Below are 17,793 nucleotides of genomic sequence, written 5' to 3'. Positions count from 1 at the left end.
CTCCACAGAAACATGCACTGAGGTGAATGTCACATTCACCCTGTCTGGAATTATGCAGCTGCTGAAAAGTACAGGAACAAAGAACGACAGAAGGGCGGTGATATCGGGAACCATTTTCTTTGCCCGCTTTGAACGCCTCCGCCAAGCTTTCTTTTGTCGTTGTTCAGTCCGACTCTTCGCGACCCCATGGACAATGTCACCCCAGGCGGTCCTGCCTCTCACCATCCTCCGAAGTCTGCTCAAATAAGCCCCCCCTCCCAGAGGCGGCGGCTAAGGGAAAGGGTTGGACTACGCAGGCGCTTTGCTGGCGAAGAAGAGGCCGCCTGCGGAAAGGCTGCACTAGCGGCAGCTTGGCGTTGCGGAGGCGCTGAGCCTGGGGTTGGGGGTTTCAGCTTGTCTGCATCAGGCGCCCTTGCTTCGTCCTTGCCTTTCCCCTCTAGACATCGTCGCCGTCATGCTCTGCCGGCTGGTCTACCGGGGCAGGTGAGAACTTGGCAAGGGCCGGACGTTATCGTTCTTGGTCAAGGGCGCTGTGTGGGGCCGTTCGAGAATGCAAGAGAGGTTTAGGACGGGAGGGGGAAGGCGGGAGATTAGAAATCTGGCAGAGAGTGAGGAGACTGGAACGAATGGGATAGAGTAGTCAGGAGTTTGGAGCTAGTTCGGCAGAAACAGGCATTTAAGTTGAGTCAGGGCTGCTAATATAGCAGAAATTGAAGGTAACTTTGTTGACCCATAGAAAAAAATTCCAAAAGCATTCTTCTTTGAACCAACTGAAATCCGTTAGGACTATGTTTTTGCTTCCTAATCTCTGTTTTATGCTTAGAGCAGGTTCCCGGAGATCGTGGAAACCGTGAACAGCTGCTTTGAGGCAGTTCTGGGAGAACTGAAACTTAATCCTGACAAAACGGAGTGGCTACTCTGGTAGGGGGGAGGGGCTGACCCAAGAACTCTGGCCACTCCCAAAAGGAGGGGTGTCAAACTCATTTGTTAGGAGGGCCAGTTCTGACATAAAAGGGACTTTGTGGGGCCAAGCAATGGGTGCCCTAAAATGTAATGCCAGATAGCAGAGATATAGACTTTATAAAGGACACAGGCACACACATTTAAAGATATTATTTTTTAACTTAAAATACAAACATGCTTAAAACTCTTGCAGTATTTTATTTAAAACAAAAAGGTGGGGGGTAGTGGGATTTTGCAATGCAGTTTTAAAAATAAAACATCAAGAAGAAAGCACAAGAATCACAGCAGAAAACTAAAAATATAAAATGCTCTCAGCCTGGCAAAACATGAAATGGCAGTGCATTGCAAGCTTCTCCCCCTTTCCCCTCCCCTGGCCTACTCAGATTAGCAATGGCTCTCCAGTGTAATACCCCCCTTTGGCTGTGGGCTCCCAAGTTAGAGTATTCACTAGTCCTCATGTCCATTGAGAAGAGACAAAGCTGGCTCAAAGCAACAACACTTGATTTGCAAGGACACAACTCTAGGAAGCTTCAGCTGGCCATAGGAACACTGGGAAGTTAAATTGAGCTGCATTCCAACGAAACACACAGACAGAGTTGCAAGGAAGAGGTGGACTGGATTTTCCATTCAGGTCTGCTGTACCAAAAGGTCTGAATAGAAAATCCATTCCGCATTTTCTTTGCAGTTTTGCTTTCTGCTTTAACCTCTGCAAAGAGAAGTAAGAAGGAGCTGGGAATGTTGGCAGCCTCGGAGCGTCAAAGGGTGAGGACAGGAGGAGGAGAAGAAAGCCCTTCAGGCCTAATTGAAGCCTTGGGTGGGCCACTTTGGCCCACAGGCCAGACATGTGACATCCCTGCCCGAAAGGGTTCATACCTTGGGGGTGCTGCTTGACCCAGGGCTCCTGTTGGATAAACAGGTGGCAGTGGTGGCTAGATGTGCCTTTTACTAGCTTTGGCAATTTTTCACCTTCCTGGGCAAGAAAGATCTAACTACTATGATGCATGCCCTGGTAACATCTAGATTAGGTTACTGCAGTGCACTCTATGAAGTTTTGACTGTCCAGAAGCTATGGTTGGTACAGAACTTTTGACTTGACTGGGTTTTAAGGACCATATTGTTCCTGTCTTGTTTCAACTGTATTGGCTCCCAATTTACTTCTAGGCTCAATTCAGGATGATGGTATTGACTTTTAAATCCTATACAGTTTGGGACCACCATATCCTAAGGACTGCCTTCTTTCATATGGACCTAGCTGTCCCCTTCAGTCATCTTTGGAAGTCCTGCTTTGGTGATGTCTCCATTTGAGATTAGATGGAAGAGCCTGCGGAGGAGCCTTCTTAGTCATAGTGTCAAAACTTTTGGGGACTTTCTCCCTAGGAAGACTGGTCTGTCTCCCTCTATTGTTAGCCTCCACCAGATGGTGAAATGTTTTTGGCTTTGTTTGGTGTACCTCCCAGTAACTGTTATTGGTCCTTCTCCCTGGTTATGATGTTGTGTGTGATGTTTTTATAGAATTATTTAAATATTTTATATATATTTTATTTTAAATGCTATCTTAACACTTGAATATTTTAATGTTTTTGCTGTCTTGGGGATTCAGTTTGAGTGGAAAGATGGCATAGAAATGTTTTAAATAAATACCTATCCACGATTGATAGCCCGCATGTCTGGAATTAAGGAGAAGAACTCTCCTTTTAGTACATAAGCTAGTATTTTGTGGTAGTGGCTTGTTCTTTTTACTCTTAAGAACTAGGAGCATTTTTAAAATTTAGTTGCAGGTATGTATTTTGGAGCAGCTCCTGAAAGATGGCTACATCTTGCGTTCACCTTATCCAGGCACATTTATGCAATCACCTGTTGCAGAAAATTAGAGCCTCGTAAATTTTTACAAAAGAATATCTAGTATATGCTTGTTTCGAAAGCAGTTATATGTTCTTACTCACCTCATCCGTCCAAACAGAGAAAATGTAATGTTATCCCTTGTGTGGGGGCCAGCTGTGTTAGGAGCTAATTATTTATGACAATCCTTGACTACCTGTGTTTTGTTTTAAAACCATGTCGAAGTGTTTGTAGGATTCTACATCAGATAAAGAGAATGTGTTGTATATCGTGAAGAAAGGTTTTTCCTGTGTTGAGTTTTCAATTTCTCAGCAGACTGATATAAGGAGGAAATGTGCTTGCTTGAGAACTTGCATTGCCACTTGCCTTGCAAATCCTTAAGCATAGCAGCAGTTCTAAGCAATAGTGTTCAAGTTCTTGGATGTTTGTAGGACTCAGGGTTTATGCTGTGGCTTTCAGATTTAGGGGCTGCCCTTCTTGTGAACAGTATAGTGGCATGCAGATAGTTGGTACTTCAAAACTGTTTAATTTGATGTTCTGCAATTTTTCACCAGAAGTATCTTTCAAATCCCAGCTATTTCTTTGGTTTATGCAGCCTCTTATTTCTTGTACCATGCTGCCTCCCACAGTTCACTACCAGCAGTGACTCAAAAGTTTCTATAACCCACTAGGAATACCAGAACGGTTGTGTTAGACCTATTTGAATCCATCATTAGTGTTCCATCTCATGCTTACTTACATTCGAGCAGTATCTTTTATTCTCCCACTTCATAATTGTGTCATTTATATGTATTATTAGTATTATTAATAGCAATAATATGTAGGATTACCCAGATCTTTAGTTGAAAGTGCAAAATATGAGGCTGTGCCATCTGGATATGGGAGGCTTGCAAGTATAACTGTTTTACAACTTTGGCTCAATGGGGAAAATAGTGACACAGAGTTGACACTGCCTATTTGTGATTTAAAAAAAAAATCCATGAAGTCAGGAATACAATTGTATAGGTAGCAGCTCCTTGTTTCATTTCATTCTGGTTTCATTTGGACAGTACTGAGAGTTGCTGCAGCAAGTGGGAGCAGCAAGCCCAACAGCACAGCAAAGATTCTCCTGGCCATTTGTTATAATAGGCATCTCTGAGCAGAAACAAGCCATCATCAATGGCAAAAGTTGCTTTCAGTGCCATTTTGTTATTTCACATAATTAATTCTTATTTTCTAATTAACGTATTACAGTTTTTTCCCTGAGTTAATATTTTATAAATACTTATTTTGACAGTTTAGAATAGATACTCAACCCTAAATAGTTTTGAGGGTAAGAGTAAAGAATGAAGAAGTTGGCATGTTAAGTATTCAGTCAGCCTAATTTCAATATAGATTCTGTCACTGGGTTTCTTGAGCATAATGCAACATATGAAGCTGCCTAATACAGGATCAGACCATTTATCTGTCAATGTAAATATTGTTTAATTGACAGCAGCCTGTCCAGGGTCTCAGACGGAGTTCTACCTCTTCTCCTAATGTCTGGTTCTGCTTTATCCCAGGGGTAGCCAAACTGTGGCTCAGGAGCCACATGTGGCTTTTTCACACATATTGTGTGACTCTCAAAGCCCCCACCACCCCATTGACTGGCTTGGAGAATGCTTTAAATCGCTTCTCCAAGCAAAGCCAGCTGGCAGCTTGGGAAATGCATTTAAAGTTGCTTTCTTTCCACTTCTCCCTCTCTTCCTCCCCGTCTATTTTCCGCCCTCCCTCATATGTCTGATGTTTATTCTGTGTGGCTCTTACATTAAGCAAGTTTGGCCACCCCTGTTCTGTCCCAACATGTAAATACATTTGTAAAAAAAGACAGTATGTTTGCAATGTGCATTATGTTTTTATTATACTTTGTGTTAAAATAGTAGTGGTAACGTGTTAAGTAGTATGGCAGCCCCAGGAAGCAGGTGAAATAAAAGTATTGCCAATTAATGATAAAATAGTCTATTTTTAAATTCTCTTTTAGACATGGCATTAAACTGGTTGCACCTCTTGGATGCCTGGGTTCCAGGCAAAAGCACACACTTCCCGACTTGCCTTACGATTATGGCGCCCTGACACCCCACATCAGTGCAGAAATCATGCAGCTTCACCACAGCAAACATCATGCTACTTACGTGAATAATTTGAATGTTGCAGAAGAAAAATACAAAGAGGCCTTGGCTAAAGGTATGGATAGCCCTATATAAGTAAGTGTGTGTGTTGCCTTATTGTTTCTCCTTAGCGGTCCTGCTTCAAGTCTGTCATTGTATGTCTTCCTCTGTCTCTGGTGGTAAAACTGGAAGTAATTTGGGGTAGGGATCATCACCACCTTCTGTATTTGTAAAGTTCCCAGCAACCATGCAGTAAAGCCATGGTTTACACCTTGAACACCTAAGCATTATTTCAAAATGTAATTAAACTGTAATGTGGGAGATCTAAGAGCTTGTAAAGGTGTCTCTACTGGGATTAAAAAAAGAGTTTACATTTTTTCTCATCAGCAAATAGGTTTTGAATGTCACCCTTATTAGTATATTGGGATAACTGTTGTATCATGATAGTAATTTGCCAGTCCCCTGGTGTAATTTTTTCTTATAGGACATCCAGCAGAAATTCTTGAATAATAAAATTTTAACATCGATGGAGTTGGTAGTACCCACCATAATTAATACATCAAATATATTTGATCAACTAGCACCTACCATTGTTTTATGTCCTACGTTCAGGAGCCCAAAATCTATTATCTATCCCCGGACCAAGGGAGGCCAGGCTAAGCTCTACACAAGCTAGGGTTTTCTCAGTGGCAGCACCGATGTTATGGAATGCTCTCCCAGAGGCCATAAGGACCCTGCGGGACCTCTCCCAATTCCGCAGGGCCTGTAAAACTGAGCTTTTTCGACAGGCCTACAACAAGTGGCGGGGGGCGGGTGGGTTGAGTACCACTTCTATGTCACTGAGCAATATCATCTGTAAGATCACTAACAGACTAACAGAATAATTAGGAACTGAGATATTTATAAATCGTTTGCAGTAACTAACATTTTTTATAGCATCATATAGTTCGTTTTTAAATTGTCTATATCTTATCTTTTATGATTGTAATTTTAATGTTTTATTAAGACTGTTAGCTGCCCAGAGTCCGCTTGTGGAGTGGGCGGCATATAAATCCAAAGTAAATAAATAGTCTAATTGTTTTATATGGTTTATTTATGATGTACTTGTATTTTTATCTTTTGTCTATTAATATTGGTCTTATGACCTCTTAATGTGAGCCACCCTGAGCCTGCTTCGGTGCAGCAGGTAATTAAAAAAGTCCCATACATTGCTTGGTATGAAATGAGGTATTTTACTTTGACATCAAAGCTGAACTTAGTCTGGAATAGCCCCCCCCCCCCCCCAATAATGACTAAGTTAAAATGATTTCCTTCAGACCATTTTTATTCACAACCCAAAACAAGCAGGCAAGCCCCCAGCCTTATCTATTCAAATGCCCCACCTTTCTGTATTTTCTTCCAGTATTTTCCACTCCGCTGTCTCCATGCCTTATCAGTTTTTAACAAGGAGCTTCCTCAGAAGGGCCTCTCTTATCTACTTTTACAACCTTGGATTGACACCCATTTGGGCTGTGGCCTCTAACAGTTACTTCTAAATGTTGCATCAGACATTCTCTTCTGTAGGCACAGAAACCATATTTTCATTTATATTATAGGCGTGTTCATTAATTATTCAGGGGTCCCTCTTCATCAGCGAGGAGGGCATGATACAAATTGAACAAACAAATAAATAATTACAGTTAGCAATTACAATAAGCAATTTAGGCTCAGAACAGGCATTCCCACCTTGTAGACTTAATAAATATGAATTGTGTTAACCTCTGTGATTACGTATCATTCAATGTGGCAAAGCAACTCTGATACCTTTTAAGCTAGGTTGAAAACTAAAATGGTGACTCCTAACCTAATATAACACACATTAATTTGGTTTCTTCACAGTTATACACTGACATTGTAAATTAAATGGAAAGCCTGAGGACTATGCAGTACAAAATTTAAACTTCAACTTTACTCACTGTTAAAGAGTGCTGCATTTCTGTTAATTCAACTATGTATGCAGAGCCCCATAAGGAGTCATATGGCTGGAAAACATGGAAGCTATATGCATGAGATCTGTGATTTTAGAAATTTTTGGGAAATCTACAAGGTATAGGAAAAGAGCCTGCTTTTGCGGGGAGGGCAGGATATAAGTTGAATAAAGTAAATAAATACAGTAAATAAAATTATCAGCTTGAGGCTTTAAGATCTGTATGTAGTATGGAGACTTGAGTCTCCTCATTTCCACAGTGCCTTTGCCATACTTTGAGCCAGCTGCAACTATTTTTGGATAGAAAGGATCTGACCCAGGTTAGTCAAGCTTTGACCACATCATGATTGGATTACTGTAATGTGTTTTGTTTGGAGTTGTCTTTTGAAGACTATTCAGACCTTCATGTGGTAGAAAATGCTGCAGCAAGGTTGTTGATTAGTGCTAGTTAGTGGGACCATATTTTTTCAGTATTGAAAGAACTGCCTGTTTGAGTACAATTTGAGTACATTTCCGGACGCTAGTGATTACCTTCTAAAGCCCTAAAAAGTCTGGGACTTTAAATGATTACATACAAACATGTGCATCAGATTAAGATCATCCACTAGATCAGGGGTGTCAAACATGCAGCCCAGGGGCCTGATCAGGCCCTTGAAAAGCTCTTATCAGGCCTGCGAGCAAGTCTGTTTCCTTCTCCCTCTCTCTTGCTTATTTCTGTGTCACAGTTTGCTTTGCAGGGCTTCTCAATTGCACAGAAGCTACAGAGCAAAGCCTCTATCTTCCCCATTGGCTGAGGCTGCTCTCTTGGGGAGGAAGTGGGAGGGAGGGAGAGCTTTACTTTAAGCATGTTTTAAGTTTTTTTTTTTTTTAAATTGTGTTCGTTTGTCTTTTATAAAGTTTATATCTCTGCTACTTGGCATTAAATTTTATGACGCACATGGCCCGGCCCAGCAAGGTCTCACTTATGTCAGATCCTGCCATCATAACAAATGAGTTCGACACCGATACACTAGGTTCTACTCTGTGTACTACTTTTGGAGGTCAGATGGGTGGTTACCTGAAACAGGGCCTTTTCTGTAAAAACACATTGATTGTGGAATGCTCCCCATCCATGTAGACTCTACAGGCAACTTAAAATGTTCTCACTGACTCAGGCCTTTGATTCTCCCCCCCCACCTTTTCTCATGAATTCATTTGCTCTACTTTTTCCCTTCTGGTTTGTTGTATTTTACATTAGTTATTTTTGTCAATTGCTCTTTAGCTTTGTGAATTTTTATCATGCATTAATAATATTGGTAGCAGCCTTGGAAGCCATTTGCTGAGGAGATTTATTCCAGATACTATATATGCTTTTTGTTGTACACAATTCTTTAGGAAAGTTCACAGATAACCTTGGCTTTACGAGACTAAAATTAACTGTTGTGGGGCACTGACTCTACAATTTAAGTACTCAGATACACATTATGAAGACATTTCTATCTATAGCTGCAATCCAGAGTTGTTGTTGATTTTTGCATCTGTGTTTTTTTTCTAAAACATTTCTCTTCAGCAACTTTCTTTTGAAACTTCCTTGAATTCAAAAGTAGTTTGGGGGATTTGACAAGTTGGGGGAAAATACCAACATCTTACCAGTGGTGATAGTATTGTTTTTTTTTAAAGCCTGCTTGCTAAATCCTCAAGCTGTTTTTTTAAAGCAAAAGTTGAGATGAACTGTTATGTAAAAGTAATTGCTGAAAGGAAAACTTTAAGAAAAATTGCAAGCATAGCTTTCTATCAATGCCAATTGAATAAGCTGCTGTAGAGAATATAGGATTTTTTCCTTTGGAAGCATTCAGAATTCAGGATATATGGTATTGGGTTAGTAGTCGGACATGGATTCCAGTTTGAATTTATCTGCAGCTCCCTGTGTATTTCAGTAGAGCTTATTTAGGACTTGATAAATCTTCTAGTCAATTGCACGTGAAATACAGTTGAATTTAGCTGTCTAGAGCAGCCATTTAGAATGCAGTTTTGCCTTTTTGTCTTGTTTACTGTAGTGCCAGTAAAGTATAGTTTCATTATGGCTGTATACTGTATTCTCCAACTGATCCAGGCAAACTATGCAAAGAAGAAAGGTAAGGGAGGAAAACTGTTATTTGTTCTCTGAGAGCTTAATGCTTAAAAATGATTAAACAGAATAGCAACACACTCTTGGCTGCCAGATAAGCAAACAGCTATCCTCAGCTTTTCTTCTGGGCATTTTCCTGTGCCTGCATTCCAAATGCTGCCAGTAGATACGTAGCCTGGCATGAGGCTTAGTCAAGTTACAGGAAGCAGAAGATGAACAGTCAATAACAATGCAAGCAGGTCTGTTTTAGAAAGTGGTACTAAAAAGTTTTGTTTGTTTTGAGCTATCATATGTTCAGCATTTTATCAGAAAATTCAATTTCATGTGTGTGAGTTTTTGGCAAGCTGATGAAACAGTTTTCAATATTAAAAAGTGTAATCTCTGAATCCAGCAGGTCTGAATTATTCTAGTTATATTCACTTCAGAAGAGGAAGATACTAGAAAGAACTCATGGGGAACATGCTAGAATAGTTAGACCAGTTGCCCCAGTTCCAAAGAACCCCATCATAGTCCAGTGGGCACATTTCTGTCAGCTGCTATCAATGCAGCACAGCCAGCATCCTGTTTACTTCAGTCAACTCTTTTCTGTTTTCCACTGTGATTTCCATGTTCAGCTTTGCTTATTTGTTTGTTGTTTTTCTGGCTTCAGGCTGGAATTTGGAACAGAGACTATTTTGGTCACCTTGATCGATGACCTCTATCAAGAACTAGATTAAGGGATGTGCTAGTTTTGCTGGGTCTCTCAGAAGCCTATGGTACTATCAACCATAGTATCCTTCTGAGTTGCCTCTCAGCACTGAGACTGGGGGGCACCATGTTATGATTCAAGTTTTATCATGGAGGTTACTCTCAGAAAGGATAAGAGAATGCTCCCTACAGGCTTTTCTGTAGAATTGCTGGTTCTTCTCTACGGTTGCCAATTCTGTGTTGGGAAATTCCTGAAGATTTGGTGATAGAGTTTGTATGGCCCACATTCTGAAGTTGCCATTTTCTCAAAGGGGACTGATCTCTGGAGATCACCGTAATAGCAGGAGAACTCCTGGCCTCAACTGGAGGTTGGTAAACCCAACTTCTTCCAAGTTTTCTGTGAATGCCAAACAGTTCAGAGAGGGGAATGATTTTTTTCTGACAACCAAGTAAAGTAGGAGTTTGAGGACCTATGCTTAAATTCTGGTAACCCTTGCAGAAATTGTGTTAGATGTTTGCTTCGACTAGGCTGTTTTGAGATGTTATAGGGTTTCCCATTACACAGTTTTCTAGAGTGGCTAATACATTTTATGGGAAAGAAAATCCCCCCCCCCAAGTTGTATAAGAAGAAAAATGTCATAGTTACCCTGAAGGAATTCGTATATTTATCAGGTGCTTGATCTCATATGAGCAGTGGTCAGTTTACTTGACAGCAGTACTATTAACTAAGTGGACTGCTCTGTGGCATATATAAAAAAGCTTTATGCAGGGACTTAGCCACTTACCTTTGCATTTCCAGGTGATATTACAGCTCAGGTGTCTCTTCAGCCAGCTCTGAAGTTCAATGGTGGAGGACACATCAATCACTCTATCTTCTGGACAAACCTTTCTCCAAATGGTGGAGGGGAGCCTAAAGGTTTGTTATCAGTTACAGTGTTTTATTGTAACTTGTAATACTTATGTAAAATTGATTGATTTTTGTGTCTTAAAGTTTCACTTTTGCTTTAATCAACTAAAGTCAGTCCTGGGGTGCATGCACTGTATTTGTTTAGGCTGGTCCCATCAGTGTTTACAAAGAATCAGGATGCTGTTTCCCTCAATCTGTTGCATTGCTCTGTTTTGTTACTGGGGCTGGCATCTCAGTAAAGTAAGTACATTATCGGTATGCTGATTAAAATCTTTTATGGTAAATGTTCAGTGGCAGTTAAAAATAAAGGAAGCAAACTTATTGGTTTTCTTGAGTGGCTAATACATTTTATGGGAAAGAAAATCCTCCCCAAGTTGTATAAGAAGAAAAATGTCATAGTTACCCTGACCCTGCAGTCACAGATTTCTGTGTGTGGGTTACTAATTGCAAAAACTGTTTGCACAGAAGAAATAAACTGTAATAATATAACCAGGGAGGGGTAGTCATGTGATAGCTTGTGCACAAGCAAATGAACTTCACATTTTTTATCTTGGAAACGCCAATTAGTGTGCTGTCTTCTGCTATTCATGTGATTCTCTGAATTGGGATAATATTGCATCACAAAATGCTATGGCACTGTTAACATTAGGAATGAGAACTGTGGAAAAATCAGGTTAGTTTCTGGGCAAAACTGATTGATTTCCACAGCTATTGTTCTGAGTAGTTATAAACTTAAAAGTTACAAGTTCTGTAAAAGCAAAGAAACTGTATTCATAGTTAGTATACATGTATTGCAGGAGATCCCTTAACCAGAGCTTAAAGACGCAGGATCACACATTCCTTCTGCTTACCTCTTTCTTTCCCCTCTTGTGCTCCCATTACATAGTCCAAGTGTTAACACCAGTATCAGCCAGGGTTCATTCTTGTTAGACGTTAGTTATTTTATCTTGGTTAAAGATTAACAGTGGTTAATACTGGTACTGATGTAATGCCTAAGAATGGCCAAGGCAGCAAATAAAGGATGAGGAATATTATAATGTTTTGGGTGGATTCTGCAGTGATTCTGCAGCCTATTACATTCTGTTGACCGTGGTTAAGAGTTTACCATGCGTGTGGGAATTCATTGCAATGTTAAATGAAAAATCACTGGTTTTGTGTGTGTGATTTAATTATGGTCTCTTTTGAAGGCGAGTTATTGGACGCAATTAAGCGAGATTTTGGCTCCTTTGCGAACTTTAAGGAGAAATTGACAGCTGTATCAGTTGGTGTTCAGGGCTCAGGATGGGGATGGCTTGGTTTTAATAAAGAACAAGGTCGATTGCAGATAGCTGCTTGTTCCAATCAAGATCCTCTCCAAGGAACCACTGGTAAGTTTTTCTACTTGGAACTTGACTAAAATTGGAATGTACTTCTATGTTTGCATAATAAGCGATTTGCTTATTTGCTAGACACTGATTTTAAGTTACTTCTATTTTAAATATCTTCAGACCAAAGTAAACATCCTATAGAATTTGCAATGATGATCTGGAAGAAATGGAAGGCACTCATTTAAAATTATTCTTATCATCTGATGGGGTTTATTGTTGGTCCCTTTTGATGGTTTTTCTTAATTTTTTTCTTTATGAATTCTACATGAATTTAAACAAATTCATAGAGGTTAGATCCATCAATGGCCATTAGCTATCATAACTAAATAAAAACCCCCTATTCAAAGGATGGTTGGCAATCAGCAAGAGAGAACTGTTCCCTGTCTGTACTTCTGGGCTTTCCAGAAGGTTCTGGTTGGTCACTGTGGGAACCAGGATATTAGACTAATTGGACATCTTGGCTGGTCAAAGAGAACACACCCATTTTGCCAGTCATAAGAAGTTGTTATGCAGGGCCCAAAAGCCTCCCCCTTATTATTGTTAAAAACTTATTCACCTCCCAGGCTTCTGATGGTTTGGCAGAAACTTTTCCTTCACTTTCAAATGCAAATGCCAACAAGAAAAGACAGGGTTGTTTTTTTTTGTTTTTGTTTTTAAAGACACTTGCCACTTTGGGGTCAGGAAGGAATTTTCCTCCAGGCCAGCTTTGTCAGGGAACCTCAAGGTTTTTTGCTTTCCTCTGGGTATATTTTATGGACCCTGGCTAGGGCTTCCATAGGTTCCCAGAAATCCCCAAAGAAATTATATAAGAGATCCAGGTTTACTTACAAGGAGATCTTTAATAACACATCAGAATTACAGAAGATTCAGGCTAAACTTCTGTCAGCTGGCCTAGAGCATACACATGCACAGGCAAACCTTAGCCAGGCTTTTGAGACCATATACATGACTAAAACTACATGCCTTATGCCCTACATGCTGGCTACACATCAAAGAATGCTCCCATACAAGTCAAAGAATAATTAATTAAGCTAAGCCAAACACTTGGATGAGCCAGGCCACCTTTCACATGGCTTCCTGTGTGTGTGGGGGGAGGGGGAACAACCCAGGCTTTGAAGATAACAAGCATGAAAGAGAAAGTTCCCCTGAGAGCAACTAACACTGTCCTCTCACAAGCCTCAGGGCAACTAAGCACCAGCATGTAACAAAGATGGAGTCACCCAGGCCATACAGCATAGAGGAGGGGTCTCTATGGGAGTGGGAGGGAAGTAGTTGTGCAGGTGGTTGAACTAGATGACCTTTGAGATCCCTTCCAACTCTATGTTTCTGTGACATTCTTGGAAGTTGATTGTGCATTTAATGCCCTCTTCTGCCCTTATAATCATGGACTAAGAATAGTCATCCACATGTACAATATAGTAGTATAACAAAGTGACTTGAAGACTCTGGATCCTGTTTTCCTTTGGAAAATAACAAATTCTGCTGTGTTTAAATAGTTTATTTTAAAATTAATACTGGATATGTTTCTGAACTTGATGAAACTCCTCGGTTTCTTAGTAATAACTGTGTAGAAATGGAACTACAATGGAAAAGTGAATGATCTTTCAAGCATTAAAATATTGCTAGCTAAATGAGATTCTTCTTTTCTAGGTCTTGTTCCGCTGCTAGGGATTGATGTGTGGGAGCATGCCTATTATCTGCAGTATAAAAATGTCAGACCTGACTATCTCAAAGCTATCTGGAATGTGATCAACTGGGATAATGTATCTTCAAGATATGCAGTTTGCAAATAGTAGGGCAAGAACTGTGATGTTGCCTGGATAATTTTTTTGCAGTAATTTCTGACAGCTGACTTGCTAATTTCTCCATTGCTGAAAATATTTTAGCACATCAAAAAACACAAAAATTGTTTGCAGTCAAGCTAAATGTTTGCCTGAAGGCTGATAAGACTTTAGTTCTTGACATGCTATTTTTTGTTTAAAGACAGAGGTCCTTTATGCAGTACTCTGAAAGAATGCAGTTCTTAAATATCAGTAAGGGATTATGACTGAAGTTTTCCTCAATTGTGTTATGATCAGTCATTCAAGACTTTCCCCTGCAGTACAAAACAGAAAACTAGGTCTACCAGTTCAAAAGCAGATTACAAGAAACAGTGGTAGTACCTATTTATTAAGTTTCATGAAAAGCTGACTTCTGTGTCTTGAAGAGCATGGCTAGCAGAGTTTAAACAAAAGGTAATGCATTGTAGTCTTCCCAATGGCAGACATTTGGCAAACAACTGCTAATCACGACTAAATTTGTACTATAGGTTATAGGTGCTTGAAGAGGAGGGGCTGCTTTTCATGAAATTGCTTGTCTTTCCAAAGAGAAAGAAAAATATCCTTTGGCAGTAGATGTTGGGTAACAAAGCTGAAGAGATTAATTGCATAAATGTATAGGATATTTGGTTTGTAATAAAGAGTATTTAATGTCTATTTTTGTCCTTATGTTGTCGAAAATGACCTATCAATTCATTGGAACTTCTTTATGATACTATTATAATGGTTGCTTAAAAATAAAACCTTCTAGTATTGGTCTAGTGGGCAAATATATGGAATTTCTGCCATGCTTATTGTGGATGTCTACAACTATGGATTCTTTTACTGTGTAGGATAAAGTATGCCATTAGTATACTGGACTTTCAGGTGTACTAGGTTCAACTGACATTTGAAAACCAAGGCTATGCTGCAACATAGGCTATTGTGATTATGAGAAGTACACAAAATGGAGATGCAGTCTAACACCCTGAGTGATAGCACTGAGCAAAGTTAATTATGTAAAGCAATAGACTGAATGTGGATATATCTGCTTTGTATGGTTAAGAGGAGTGTTCCTGGGGTGAAATTCAGGATGGGTCTGGCCTACCTTGTGTTTGAAGTATGTACCCATCCAGACTAGTTTTCTCTCTGTCTTCTTTTACCTGTGCTACCCTAACAGAAAACAATAGAAATATGTAAAAAAAAAATCATGTCAGGGTTTAAAAATGTTTTAATAAAAATGCCTTGTTTTATGTTTGTGGCAGATTGTACTAGTTTGGACTATGGTAAATTGAGAAGTACCCTTGTATAATTTGGGTTGGCCTACCTTCTCAATTTAGAATTCCATTCCTGAGTTCCTAATATTTTGTTTCCTTCTCAGCAAAATGGTCCAATAAATTACCAGAATCGATGGCTCTTAATTGAAGGTCATAGATAAAGGAGACCACTTGGTAGGTTTTAAAAGGCAGCTGAGAAATCAATCCTATTTAAAATATTCCTCCCATTACTTCAAATTGAGGTCCCTTTGCCTCTGAATCAGTAATAGATTTGTTGAAGGATGAGTCTAGATGATTTGAAGTTGTTTGTGGTGTTAAACTAAAACACCCAGGAAGCTGCAGATTACTCTCTTAAATGGACTCTCACTCTCCATGGAAGGGAGTTATTCCTGTATCCAGCTGCACTTTATAGTTTGCTAAGCCCTCACTGCTGAATTGTGTGTCCTGAAAAATTCCCAGTCTGATTTCTGTAGTCTTCTCTATATGACTTTGAAGTATAGCTATCGAGCTTAGGGTGGAGCCTATATTTCTCTTAGAATTAGAACTGCCTCCAGACTACAGAAATCATTTGCCATGGAGGAAATGGCAGTTTCATAGGGTGGACTCTGAGGCAGCCCCAGTAAATTCCCACCTTCAAACGCTGCCCTCCCTAGGCACATGTCTCCAAGAGTTTCCTAAGCTAGAGTTGGCAGCTCTAATCTTGAAGACAATATAGAAATGTAGTTGTTCCTTCATGGACTGGAAGTGCCTGCTGGGAACATGTCACCTTGCTTTTACAACAGGTCTCTGCTAGCTTGTAATTTGGTTTCTGGCTCAGATTCATAGGCGTACTTTTCACCTTTAAAATCCTAAACTGCCTGTGACATAGACATGAAAGACGCTACTCCCCACCCTAATTTGAAATAAAGTAGTCCTATTGCAAGTTCTACTGCCAAGCTAGATTATGTGTGTTGTTGCTTACCAGAAGTAGTGTTGACTCAGTGGAGACTCCTGCTTTGTTTCATTTCTTCCTGAGAGAAAACTGTCACATCTATACCTTAGCTCTTGCAGAAGAGTACCCAAACTCTTATTGCTTGTGTTTGTGGGAGGGGTTTGGCTCACTTGTAGAGCATCTTTTTGCATGCAGAAAGTCCAAAGTTCAACCCCTGGCATTTCCAGTTAAAGCTGGGGGCAGGCAGTGGGTATTGTGAAAGAGCTCTTCTTGAGACCCTGGAGTCTGAGTAGACAACACTGACTTTGATGGACCTTATACTGATTAAATATAAGGCAGCTTCATGTGTATATATTAATACACCTGCTGGTCCTACTCTTTGTATTTTCAATTTACTGCAGACTCCTTAGAGCCTAATTACTTGACAAGTGTTACAGGAAGTATCTGGATTTGTACAAGCAGAAGAAGTCAGTATAAGAAAGACATGCATTCTTCCTTGCCTGTCGCAAGTACACTTTGGTAGATGGCTATGTATAGGACAGTTCCATGTTGAGTTGTAGACAGAATATAAGTGTTTCAAAGATGGCTGAATCCCTGAATTTGAAAGATGGTTAGCCAAATTTCTTAATCTGGTTTCACCAGACCTCATCTTCTGCAATGGCCCCTATGTACCCAGGGGCAGACAGCCCAGAAAAGGAAAGGCCTAGACCCAGCTGCCATGGGTGGAGGCATTGGGTGAGTCTATGGCTAGGTCTGAGATCAACAACCCACTCCCATCCCCAGCAGTGGTTGCTTGGCTTGGAGAAGACAGCAGGCAAGCCTACTGTGGCCCGGTCCACCACTGGCAACTTTATTAATCCAGGGTACTATTAATTCTTATAAATGCGATTACATGTGTATATGCATAGCTTCTTCCTCATGCCTTCATATAGAGAACCACATCGCATAATGCATCTTTTGTACAATCTTGTGCCTCTGTGCATTGGCTGGTTTATCTAGAATGAAAGGTCAAAAGGAAACGTGCTGAAGGAACGCGATATGGCAAGTGTGTTTTTGTGAAAATAAATGGCGTTTGAGACAAGGAGAGGATTGCTTTTGTCTTTGAAAGGTCATCTATATTACCTCTTTCTTTAAAGTTCTCAAATACAATTTTTTAGAGCTACCAATTTTACAGTGAAACTATAATTTGGGCTTTTAAACTGCAATATTAGTACAACAGAGTTGTAAAATAGAGCTGCTTTGAGTTTTGCGCTTGGGGAACATTGCAGGTTAGGAAGTAAAAGGGCATAATGTACCAACAGTTTGGATTCCAAATTGCTTGCTGGCAGGGCTTTTTTTTGTAGCAGGAACTCATTTGCATACTAGACCACACACCCCTGATGCAACCAATCCTCCAAGAACTTACAGGCCTACTGTAAGCTTCAGGAGGATTGGCTGCATCAGGTGTGTGTGGCCTAATATGCTACAAAAAAAGGCCCTGGTTGCTGGAATGCAGCTCTGGAAAACATGTATCTGGAAAACGAGCCCCATGTTAACAGCAGGGAGTCAGTTCTGTACCTGGGCTACACCTACAATCATACTTGACAACAGTAAACAGCCTTAGAAATAGTGGTAGACTGAAGTGACCTCTACTATATATATATTTTACCCCCAATAAAAGGGGGGAGAAGGGTACTCTACCCCATGTTCCTCACAAGTCCCCACTTCCAGAATGCTGGTTTCTGTTGAGTATATCTCTGGTTTGTCCAGCAGGTGGCTCGTCTGTTCCATGCTTAGAAATCTCTTGGCTAACCAAACCTCCTTAATAATCAACACTGGGTAGCCTAA

General features: G+C 40.2%; 1 protein-coding gene across 1 annotated transcript; it reads left to right on the top strand.

Moving 5' to 3' along the window:
- Positions 1-267: 267 nt before the first annotated feature.
- Positions 268-14,434, top strand: SOD2 (superoxide dismutase 2). The gene is made up of 5 exons (XM_060241628.1): positions 268-483; positions 4,802-5,004; positions 10,488-10,604; positions 11,783-11,962; positions 13,613-14,434. The coding sequence occupies exons 1-5, from the start codon at positions 455-457 to the stop codon at positions 13,753-13,755; spliced, it is 672 nt and encodes a 223-aa protein (XP_060097611.1). The 5' UTR covers positions 268-454; the 3' UTR covers positions 13,756-14,434.
- Positions 14,435-17,793: the final 3,359 nt, after the last annotated feature.

Source organism: Heteronotia binoei, chromosome 1 (assembly GCF_032191835.1).
Source record: "Heteronotia binoei isolate CCM8104 ecotype False Entrance Well chromosome 1, APGP_CSIRO_Hbin_v1, whole genome shotgun sequence".
NCBI classification, from domain to species: domain Eukaryota; kingdom Metazoa; phylum Chordata; class Lepidosauria; order Squamata; family Gekkonidae; genus Heteronotia; species Heteronotia binoei.
The sequence above is the reverse complement of the archived record's forward strand: the minus strand, read 5'-3'. Positions and strand labels throughout refer to the sequence as shown.

Coding starts and splice junctions, on each gene's coding strand:
- SOD2 (XM_060241628.1), top strand. CDS start 455: ATGCTCTGCCGGCTGGTCTACCGGGGCAG. Junction 5,005..10,487: donor CAAAGAGGCCTTGGCTAAAG/GTATGGATAGCC, acceptor TTGCATTTCCAG/GTGATATTACAGCTCAGGTG. Junction 11,963..13,612: donor TCCTCTCCAAGGAACCACTG/GTAAGTTTTTCT, acceptor CTTCTTTTCTAG/GTCTTGTTCCGCTGCTAGGG.